The sequence below is a fragment of the Montipora capricornis genome, chromosome 3 (genome assembly GCF_036669925.1).
Source record: "Montipora capricornis isolate CH-2021 chromosome 3, ASM3666992v2, whole genome shotgun sequence".
Classification (NCBI taxonomy): Eukaryota; Metazoa; Cnidaria; class Anthozoa; order Scleractinia; family Acroporidae; genus Montipora; species Montipora capricornis.
In genome coordinates this window covers 3,062,801-3,074,462 of record NC_090885.1, presented here as the reverse complement: position 1 = coordinate 3,074,462, position 11,662 = coordinate 3,062,801, and the positions used below count along the sequence as shown (strand labels likewise).

The following is an 11,662-nucleotide window of genomic DNA, read 5'->3' as shown; positions in this document are numbered from 1 at the left end:
GTGGCAAGTCTAATGTGACCTTGAACATTGTTTAAGAGTATATAAACCGGCTTGTAGAAGCCTTGCACTAACTGAGTGATACCAAGTAAAATGTTTGTCACTCAGTTTATTAACCGCTCGCCATTTTGCTCGTTTTCTCGCGGAAAAGACATGTACTAAATGCCCGGTTTGGTGGAAAAGACGGGGCATGGAGTGCCGGGGCATTGCCAACTTCTTTGAGAATTCCACACTTCTATTGATACGCTCAGGTGAACGTCGAACACAAACCTATCAAATCACTAAAAGTCGTCGTTGTCAGCCACAAGGATAGCCACAAGGATTACCACAAACAACACTTCGGGTAAAAATACTTTTATTTTGTTATAATACGTATTTACTATAGCACTACAATATCTTGGATTTTCTCGAAATTATGTGAAAGATATTAACGGCTACACAGTTTGTCCAGGCCCCCTGTGGAGACTGAGGCGAAACCGCGCCAATGAAATTATTGCCCTGCTTTGGAAACCAATCAGACCGGCTTCACTTTTATGCTGGGTGTCGCTTAATAACTAAGCTTTTCGTCTCTTCTCTGATAGATAAGAAATCAGTCGCAGTGTCAAGGTCTTTCTCATTGTTTCCAAGTCTGGGATGAGGGATGGCGCAGTGGTTAGAGCACTCGCCTCCCACCGAGTTCGATTCCGGGATCCGGCGTCATATGTGGGTTGAGTTTGTTGGTTCTCTACTCTGCACCGAGAGGTTTTTCCCCGGGTGCTTCTCCGGTTTTCCCCTCTCCTCAAAAACCGATATGATTTGATATGTATTAATTTGATTTGATTTCATTTGCGCACGACCCCATAAGCTATTCTGCTTTAAACATTATCGTGTTAAAATAAAAGTCCGATAAAGGTCTATCTTTCTTCAACACGACTCAGAGCCTGGTGCGAAAATGTGATCGACGCGCTTTCAGGCGAACTATTCGTATCGCCCTCCATACATTTCTTTTTATGCGTTTACATGAGACTGGCATGACAATGAACTCAAGGGCAAAAGCTGCAAGGGAACCAAACGAGCAAATTAAAGCCGAAAATCTTTGAGAGACATTTCTAGGCTCCTTGTAATGTATAAAGACTCTCCAGAGAGATGTTTTTATCAAGAAGAATTTGATATGTTCGGATATCTTAGCTGAACATTGAGGTGTCCGAAAATTTTTGGGAATGAAATGTTCATTTCAGAAATTCCTAGCTGAACGTTACCTTCCAGGGAACCATTTGGTCATCCGAAAAAGCTAACTGACCTTTTTAAGTGCCAAAAATTGCAAAAATACCCTTCCGAAAACGTAAGGGACTACTTAGAAACCCTCATTGCCGAATCTTTTTAAGGTGATGTTTTAGTACAGAAATCTATAGCTGTTTGCAACGTAAAACCGAAATGCTTAGAACAGTTTGACTCTCCCGAATTTTATATTTCACCGAAGATTATCGTTGGGTGCCCTGAGGCTGGTCTGACTTCGTCACGGTTGCTGGACCGAGACGAGAAATTCTAACACCGGTCTGAGTTCTTACCGGTCTCGCAGCAAATCTCAGACCAGGTCCAGAAATCTGAAGCCTGTATGCTTTTGGGTCAGCCGTATATTTATTAGAAAAAACATATCATTTCATCCTGAAACCAGTCACCAAGCATCTCGTCCCGGTCTCACGTAAATACCCCTTAAGTGCACTTCCACCATAAACAATGCATTTATATTTACATTTTACAATTGCGCAGAACGTCTGAAAGTCAAACCACTCGTAGCTAAACGACCACAGGGGCAAACACCATTTCAGCTAAGCACTCCGAGATTCTTTCAAAACTATTTATTTTCCTTGCTCAACAAAACGGTTCAACCTATTAGGGCTGTGAAAATATATTAACCAAGATATTAACCCCATAAATCACCCGTGTACGTTAATTTACTAAACAGTCCCAGCAACAAATCGAATTCATTTGCATACCGATTGTATTTATTGCATTGACTAAATTGTTTTGCACACCGAATCGTGCCTCAAATTCAACATTAAAGAAATTTGTGAAACAATTTTGCCAGTTTTCAATAATGTATGAAAATTTTCCTCTAAAACTCAACCATGAAACTGTTTGACAAATCGCTAACCTCTGACTCTGAGTAAAAATACTAGCGCATTTTAAAATCGTGGCTGAACTACAGAATATAGGGCCACTTATTAAAATCGTTTTCGATCGCCCTTTTTACTTTTTGTTGATCTATCATAGTCTTAAATTATCGTAGGTACTTTTCGATGTAGTCTTAGATCACAATCACATCTTCGCTCTGAGTGACTCGAACATTTGATGGACTAAATCGGGAAGTCACGCAATCTCTTCTTAACCGAAATATTCAAATGTTAGGAGCTGGACAATCTGCGAGCCAGCGAGCCATGCCAGAAATGCGAATTTCGCATTTAAGTCTAAGCAGCGCTGATAAACAGTGATTAAGTCTAAGAACATTGTCCTAACATAAAAACGTTAAGCGGCAAAAACGAATTAATCTTGCTTCCCCAAACATTTCCTTTTGAACTCTGGATAAATGACGAGGGTGGGGTAATATTCACTGTCCATCTGTGGACATCTGTGTGTGTTGCAAGTGGATTCGCACCCTGCGAGCAGAGCCTCTTTTATCTCTTTCCTTCATACACGGAACAAAGCATATGTACCGTAAGAAAAGGCTCTGCTAGCAGGGTGGTGGATTCGAGGAAAATAATTTAAAGTCAAGTCGCCGGCTCGCTGCCTTGCGTCTCGTCTCAGGGTCAGGGTTTCTCATCACCCCGAGAAGTACCCGGCATTCTTGCTCTCACAAGCTCACAAATAAGTTCTAAAACCCATTGTTTCTTTTTCTTAGTGCTTAGATCACATAAATCGTCATGTTAAACTGGCGATTTTTCAAATTTGGTTGTACCGGACGCAAATTACTAAAATTTGGATTGGTAAGTTTTTTTCGTGTTTCCTACATTGATAATGCTAAAATGTGAGGTTTATTTAATGGGTGATGGGCTGGTAGTTGCATTCATTATGAGTTCTATTGTATGGTTTTTAATGTTAGTCCACACAGGGATAACCGAGTATGAAGTTGCCTTCTTTATTTTGCAACTCATGATGCACCAATATCGGTCAGATAAAAATTATCTGCAAAACCGAGACTTCGAGAGATCCTAAGATGTCTTTTAATTAACGAGTAAGGAGCGTCCGTAGAAAACCAAGTGAAAAGTAATTACAAAGGAAAATTATTCTGCTCTGGGAACCATCATTTAACTCATTCATTGTTTGATGATTTAATGTTCAGCGGCGAAAGGACGCCTCTTTACGAAATCGGATGGAGATGTAGTTACTTAAAAAGTATTTTTAATTCAAGTTACGTTATAAAGCCTATTTACCACATACGGCCATTGGATACGGGAAAAAAAATAAGAAATGCTTTCCCAAATGTGCGGTCTAGGTACAATAAACAAAGGCAAAAAATGAGATCCACTGTGGCGGTGAGCCTTGTTTGTCGCGAAATAACGTCCCTGCGAAATGAAATTAAAGTACGAGGCTTTACCTTCAGTACACAACATTTACAAATCAGTCGAAGAAGAAAAAAACCTATTGAGCGCCGCAGGTGAACAAGTATCATGGAATTGGCTAATATGTGTGATGTGACAGGAACAGTTAATTAATAGGGCCGGTTGTTTGACAACATACGCATGCAGACAAGAAGATGTGTAATGAGACAAATATATTGCCAAAAATGAAGAATAAAGACATGTCGTGAAAAGAGCAGTGTCACAAGTGTTTAATATGTGGTATGTGTCAGGTACTGTGCAGGTAGCTAACATGCGTCTTGTGTCAAATAAAATTTTATTATCATCACCCTTATCATAGTATATTCATAGTAGTCTGCCTGCTTCATAATTAAATACCAGCTGCTGTCCACAACTAGTAGATTTCGGTTCATGACTTTAACTTTCCCTACAATTATTATGGCAGTTCCTAGAAGTGTAGTAGTCTGTAGTTGGTCAGCTATATTATTATTGTTATTAGTATCATCATCATCATCATCATTATTATTATCATTATTATTATTATTATTATTATTATTATTATTATTATTATTATTATCATTTTTTATTTATCACACCATTCGGTCTATTTGTTGGTTAAAGCTAGATCATCGAGTTACTGCTCACGACCCGACTCAGATATTCAAGACCCATCTGATTATCCTTTCTCTGTATGATCTCCAAGTGGCTTTTTGATGATGGTGATAACGATAACGATGATGATGATGATATGTTGTGTGATAGGTACAGCTTCAGCGGTTCCAATCCGGTGATATAGTTTCAGATAACTTGGTGGCAAGCGACAAATCTCATCAAAAACTGCAGAGCCCTGTCTGCTCGTACAATGAATGGGATCATCTCGAGGAAGTCATCGTTGGACGCATTGAGGGTGAATTTCTTATTTGACAATTTACACAAATGAGCGAAAATCATGCAAATGAACTTTTTATGTTAACCGGTAATCATTACAATACTTTTGTCAGAATTATTGTTTAAGATTGTGTCATTTTGATATTCTTCGGATTGGAGAGGTAAGTTCGTGAGCCTGAGAGAAAGTTGAATTTGTTACAAAGGAACGTTCCAGATTTGTCCGTCAAAACTCGGGGTGCATCTCCAACATCTGGGGACGCCTGGCTACGATCGGAAAAACTGGCTGCGTTATATCAAAGAAAACGCCTCTCCCACACGCATGCTCACGAGGCAAGGGAACAGAGAGAGAACGCCCCCCCCCCCCCCCCGGGAGAACGCAGTTTGATTTGAAAAACTGGTCTTTTAACATGTTTTCAAGGAAACAAAATGCAAAATCATTGTGAGATTTGATGGCTTCAAGCTCTTCGTTTTGAAGATACCGAGGGAATCGTGGCGCCCGAAAAGTTACAGGACTTTCGATAAACTGGCTACCTGCGGGCCACCTCAGTTGCTCGAGTGATGGCTGGTGTTAACTGTTGTACTGTAGCAGCAATCTCTGGGAGTTGTCATGTTTTTTGACGCTGGTTAGGGCTAACCAGGCTTCCAGCAATTGTACCTCAATATTTGTTTTTTCGTTGCATTTAAGGTGCAACAGTTCCACAGTTTTCCTTAGAAGTAAAAGCGTACATTTACGAGAAGGATTGGCCATTTTTCAGTAGCTTCAGCGGCAAGTCCTTTCCAGAAGAATATGTTGCAAAAGCTACGGAGCAAGTAGAAGAATTTTGTAACATTTTGAGACAGGAGGGGGTTACAGTACGTCGCCCAGATTTAATGAACTTCTCAGAGGTAAAAATCGAAAAACGCTGTACAAGAAACAGAAACGCTTGAACGGTTGCATCGTTCTTCTTATCGTCACGCATTTTACAATTTGAGTACGTGATCCATGCACACCTTTAGCACATGCGTAATCACTCTTGTTGTGTGGCTCAGTGCCTCAATCTACAATCATAGACAAAACCGTTGGGAAGGTTAGCACTTTTGACGTCTTCATTGCTTCTCTCCCCTTCCCCCTCATTCAATGTTGTACAAAACTGAATGGTTTTAGTGGGAAATTGTGGTGTTACCTTCCAACATTTAATAGAGGGGAGGGGGGCTATGTAAGCCTTGAAGGTGAAACTATTTCTTTTTGCGCTTTAACAATAGGGGTTGAATCACAGCTTTGGTGTGGTTCATTTACATAACCTTCCCAACTACTCTTGTCTATGATTGTAGCTCACAGAGTCTCCGGAGGAAACGATGACTGTGGGAACGAGATTGTGATTTATACCTTCGAAGTACAGTGGAAAGCATAGTCCATATAAGATTATTCTTTAGCGGATAAGTTCTATCGAATCCAACTGAGTAATCCATTGGTAAGCGTTATTCGCCCTTCAACTATTTATGGCCGATTTTTAAAAGGGTGTTCTGTACTGGGGGTTTGGAGGTCCATCAAAAGACGATTGAATGTGCTTATTATTTACTATGGATTTTTGTCGTTAATTTGACATAATAAAGTTCCCCGAAATACGATCAGGTACCAGTTTTCTAACTGGCCATCTTTTTAGATTCTATGGGAGGCTTCTCCCAATCCGTCATTTTATCCTCGATTCTGATTCATTTTTATTATCACCTCGTTTTCTCGTTTTAATGCTAGGTTTACAAAACTCCGCATTTCCAGTCATCTGGGATGTACGCAGCTATGCCACGTGACGTCCTGCTTGTAGTGGGAGATGAAATAATCGAGGCACCCATGGCATGGCGGTCTCGTTTCTTTGAGTATTGCTCTTACCGGTCTCTCATTAAGGACTACTTTAAGCAAGGTGCAAAATGGACCGCTGCACCAAAGCCTTTCATGAGCGACGACCTTTATGATCAGGTAAAAGACCCTAATGGCAGTTGAATCATAGCGCTGGTTCAAATCTGATTTCATTGCAACAGATGACAACAGTAAAGATCATACTTTAGTTGCACCGGGTTCTAGGAAGAATAGCCAAGACCGAGTTTTTCGGGGCATTTTTTTAACCATATTCAGAGGACAACAGAGACGAAGATAGGAATGAAGACACGGTCACGGATTGGAGGGGAAGGGTGAATCTTTACTGCGGATAGATATGACCAGGAAGAATTCAAACACGTAACAAGATTCTTTCAGTTACGGTTTATATAAAAACAGATAATAATAGAATTAAGAAGATTGGGAGGATGCTGAACAAAGACACTAAATAGCGTGCAATCTTTCGTGCGTAACAACAGAAATCTACAGAAACACCAACTCAGAGATTTCGCAATTGTTAGCGAGTTACAATCATTTAGTAAATAAGCCTTTTGATTGTTTTCGCCTTTCTCTGATTTGTGCTAAGACTGTGTACCCGCCTAAAGTAATTTTATATCGTCCCTATGGTCTCTGTCTCAGTGTCTACGTAAAATTAATTCCTGCGAAAGTGTGCGAGTTTGAACAGCGGTAAGCTTTAACCCTAACTTGCCCTTTGCTTGGAATGCATAAAATGGTTAGAACAAAGCAGGGTCATGTAATCCCCCCCCCCCCCCCCAAAAAAAAAAATCTGGGGAGGAAACTTTCTTACTGTATTCCACGTGATCCTTATAGCAAATGACATCACTGCACCTCGATTTTCAGGACTATCTGTCACTTTCACAAGACGACCGTCGTAAGCTAGCAATGACAGAAGGGAAGTCTGTACTAACAGAGTTTGAACCATGTTTCGATGCCGCTGATTTTATGCGAGCCGGAAAGGATATATTTGTACAAAGGAGTCAGGTATTTCTTAGTTTATAAGCCATCTCCCATTAAGTCTATGTCTATGTATTTAGCTTAAATACAAGTGCATGCAGTTGTTACTTCGTCACGGCCCTTGGTTCAGTGCCAACACTGAACATTTGAAAATATGCCACGAGTGTTATCGTCGACGTAACGGCAGAGACCCGATGTGCTTCATTTGCGAGTTTCGCTTTGTTCTGGAGTCTATTACCCATTACAGGGCGAGTGTTTTTACATTTGTTTTTGTTTTTTATCTCAATTTGTATAGGGAACAATATTTAATTCGCGCGATTTACAGTTCTTTGATGTTGCAGGTTACTAACGACTTCGGAATTGAATGGATGAGCCGTCATCTTGGCGAACGAGGCTACAGGGTCCACAAACTGTCCTTCGACGATCCTAATCCATTGCACATTGATGCAACGTTTAACGTCATTGGGCCCGGGTTAGTGTTGTACAATCGTGAACGACCCTGTCACCAGGTTGATATGTTCCACAAGGCCGGATGGACATTAGTTGAACCACCCACTCCACTCATGTCAGACACACACTCAATGTGGCTGTCATCAAAATGGCTTTCCATGAATGTCCTAATGTTGGATCCAAAGAGAGTGATTGTTGAGAGAAATGAGACAACTACTCAAAAGGTAAATTTCGCAAAACTGCTTTTAAAACTTGAGGATTCTGTTTGATTGACGTGATTTTAAAATACACATTTTAGCTTGAACGCCTTTTCCCCTCTTCAAATCAAGAGGCACATTCACAGGATAATAATAATAATAGTAATAATAATAATGATAATAATAATAATAATAATAATAATAATAATAATAATAAAATTCATTTATATAGCGCTATTAAAGGGAACCTCCACTAAAACAGGAATATATCTTTAAAATAGTTAACATAACGCTCACAATCAAAATTGTTCGAACGTTTTCCAATGAGAGCGTTTGTATCCGAAATAATTAAATTTTAAAACGGTTGTTTTGGTTTTCAAATTACCCGGGCGCCGCCATCTTGAATAATTGTGATGTGTCATGGTTGCCCTATTGTTTGAAAACAAAAGCTCTTTGTGCAAATACAAAAGAGCAACTATAACACGTCACAATTATTCAAGATGGCGGTGCCCAGGAAATTTGAAAACCAAAACAAGCGTTTTTGAAATTCATTTATTTCGGATACAAAGGATTCCATTGGAAAACGTTTGAACAATTTTGATTGTAAACATTATGTTAAATATTTTGAAGTTGTATCCTTGTTTTAGTGGAGGTTTCCTTTAACACTAGTTATTTATAGCGTTTTACAATTTTAAACCTTATACAAACTCTAAAACAATTTTTACAATTTCATTCTATTCTAATTTCTATACTTATATATAATTAAAAAATATTTACAAATTACATCTTACACTACAAAAAATAGGAAACAAAAGAAAATACATAAAAGTATGCAAGATAATAAAGCAAATGCCCATCTAAAGATAGGCCATTTTAAAAGGAATCGTCTTCAGTCCTGATGTAAATGCTTGTAAATTTGACGACATGCGCGACTGAAAAGGCAGTTCATTCCACAGCTTAAGAGCACATACCGAAAATGCTCTATCGCCATAGGTAACAGTTCTGGATTTAGCAACACTAAGCAGATGTTGAGACTGAGATCCAAAGATTGCGGGTTTGCGTACGCTTATTAAGTAGCTCAGATAGGTATTCAGGAGATAACTAATAAATAAATAATTAAGTGCTTTGTAAGTCAGCAGTAGTACTTTAAACCTTATAGGAAAGTGTCCATTTTAGTGCCCATTTTCTTGCCTGTCATCGTATGTTTGCTTTCCTAGTCATGTGCAAATGGGGATAGCTCTGGGGTCATGATTGTTTTCTTCCATGGAGGTTGTACCACAACAAAGTGCGACTAGATTCGGGTGTAAGGAACAGTACTATTCAACAGCTTATCGGTTCCCGAAATAGGAAGTGTGTTGGAGGTATCAATGACTAGCGTGTCAGCCATTTATAGTTTTTAACACTCTGACCACTGTGCTATCTTGGCAGCTCACATTACCCTTCTGTGGAGTCATGAGTGTAGAGTAGAGATTCTCGACTAATAACTTTCTTTTTCCCATTATTAGATGTTCGAGAATCTTGGAATCAAGTGCATTCCAGTTTCCTTCCAATTTTGCAATTCTCTCGGAGGTGGTTTTCATTGTTGGACCATGGATGTTAGACGGAGAGGAACCTTGGAATCTTATCTTTAAGCACGTCAATCGGCTCAGCTTGCAATAGCTTAGTACAAGAAAATTGACGTTGCGAATATAGTTTCTTCAAAAGCAAATTAAATTTTGAACAAGTTAACACGTGCGAGGGCCTCACTTAGTCTCGACACTAAAAATGTTTCCCAGTTTTTTCGCGGGTTTCGCAGAGGACGTCTTCCTTACTCTGGCATTGTGCGCTTGAAAATACTTATTTCTAGACATTCACTTGTGACACACTTCTTCCAGTTATATGAGCGTTCATCGCGAGCGAAAACCACTAGCTTTAGCACAAATTGTTTTGGCCTGATCGGGGACCAAAACAATTCGAAATGAAGTAGGCTGGTGACACTTTACAAGAGCGCCAAATCCTATGAGGGGTAAAAAAAAAAAAAAGCTTAATCGTCGACCATTGTCACAAAAATTATCAGAATTTTGTGTGACGTGAAGCAAAACAAACTGGCCACTAATTCCTGCGACAGAGGCTGTAATAATTGGGAAGTGATTTGGATGAGAGGTGTAAAAAAAAAAGTATTGCTATAATCAAAGAGTCAAGTCTTTTCCCTTCCAAATCTTGAACAAGTGCCACTATAGTGATCCACTCTTTTATCCGACGGCCTGCTATTATTTACCTTAAGAACTTAAAGATCAATCAGTCCTCAGGAAGGAGAGGCCTCATTCGAAAAGGCTCAGAAGTAAGGCGAAATCCTAACGGAAGAAATTACAGGGGAAAATGTGCGCGCCGTGTAATTAGTTTTTGATCAAAAAACGGTCAAGCAAAACTATGTTTTAAAAAGGTCTTTCAGAGGCCACTTGAGTCCATGAAAGAACAAAGAAGCAGTTGGTGGGTGTGGCAGTGCCCAATCTCGTGAAAAATCAAAATTGGGAGAAATACAAGACGAATGGCAAGACTAAGGAACTTCCAAAGCATTCTACTTTGATCTCGAGCACATTGACTTTGCTGCCATCACAGTTACCATCTGTTGGGGTGCAAATCATACGAGCGGCTGTTTTAACAACTTTATTGGATTTACTACAAAATTACGGAACAAAAGAGAAAAAGAAATACAAAACGTAACATCAAGGAAGCTAACCAAAAGGGAGGCACGTTAGTACCCATGCAAGGAGCCTCCCATTGAGAATAAAACCTCTAAGGCTTATGGCAAGGATATTCTCTTACAATGGACCACGTGCGAAAACGTGATTGACAAGTGAAAAGTAATGACTTCCTAAGAAACCCTTAAAATGTAGAAAAAGTGGATAAACTATTTGGAGAAACTACTTTATAGATACTATTCCCCAAGTTAACTATAAAATTACAGGATGAAGCTTGAAAAGTAGTAGTGTTACACGAGGAAATTTTAGCATACGCGTAGGATTATTACAAATTCTTGTTCGTGCATGAGTACTGACAAAAGTGAGATAAACATATACATTTAAATTGGAAATACCATTTATAAAAGTCTCTAATTTCGCGTTCATAACAAAGAGCTTCCTTGTATGAGGACTATCTCGTTGCTCGCCGGTCTTTTTATACGTTCTATTTTCGACTTTTGTGAGCTGTGGTGTGGAGACCACACTACACTAGCATATCCAGGTTGCGATTTCACCAGGGATAAGTACAGTGTACTTATCGTACAATAAAGGACCGGCTCTCTTCAGCAATCCCAGAAGTTTGTTAACTTTAGCCACCGTGCTGTAAATATGGGAGTTCCAAGAGAGTGTATCGCGGTTATACTTACTCCAAGATCTTTCTCTTCTCAGTTTTACTTTCAACAAATCACTTGAGACAAGTTGGTAATGTAGGTAACAGGCAGTTTTTCCGGGTTACTGTAAACGCTTCACACTTGGATTCGTTAAATTTGAGAAGATTACTCGGTCCCGTAAGGTCACCGAGCTATAAAACACGTTAGATTTCAGTTTTTTTTTTCTGGTGCGGCAAAATGCCCAATAGCCCTTACCATTCCGGAAACGAAACACTATTTTTGTTTCTTGAAATAGTTTCTGGTTCACATATTTTCATGTAAAAAGTCTGGCCCACCACATGGCATATAGTTGGTAAGTTCAACCTTTGCAGGGATATATTAACCGAGGAAAACCCTGGTTCACATCCCATTAATC

At 39.4% G+C, this 11,662-nt stretch overlaps 1 protein-coding gene across 2 annotated transcripts; it reads left to right on the top strand.

Annotated features, from left to right (window-relative positions):
* The first annotated feature begins 2,804 nt into the window (after positions 1-2,804).
* Positions 2,805-10,084, top strand: LOC138041914 (glycine amidinotransferase, mitochondrial-like). 2 transcript variants are annotated; one of them, XM_068887604.1, is made up of 7 exons: positions 2,805-2,960; positions 4,317-4,461; positions 5,128-5,327; positions 6,175-6,396; positions 7,156-7,296; positions 7,611-7,943; positions 9,422-9,644. In XM_068887604.1, the coding sequence occupies exons 1-7, from the start codon at positions 2,898-2,900 to the stop codon at positions 9,545-9,547; spliced, it is 1,230 nt and encodes a 409-aa protein (XP_068743705.1). In that variant the 5' UTR covers positions 2,805-2,897; the 3' UTR covers positions 9,548-9,644. The 2 variants fall into 2 exon arrangements, with proteins under 2 accessions (XP_068743705.1, XP_068743706.1); XM_068887605.1 differs by having other exon boundaries at positions 2,872-2,960; positions 4,323-4,461; positions 9,422-10,084.
* Positions 10,085-11,662: the final 1,578 nt, after the last annotated feature.

Excerpts from the sequence above, each read along its gene's own strand:
- LOC138041914 (XM_068887604.1), top strand. The coding sequence starts at position 2,898 with ATGTTAAACTGGCGATTTTTCAAATTTGGTTGTACCGGACGCAAATTA. Across the intron at positions 2,961-4,316 it reads AATTACTAAAATTTGGATTG|GTACAGCTTCAGCGGTTCCA; the intron begins GTAAGTTTTTTT and ends GTTGTGTGATAG. Across the intron at positions 4,462-5,127 it reads CATCGTTGGACGCATTGAGG|GTGCAACAGTTCCACAGTTT; the intron begins GTGAATTTCTTA and ends GTTGCATTTAAG.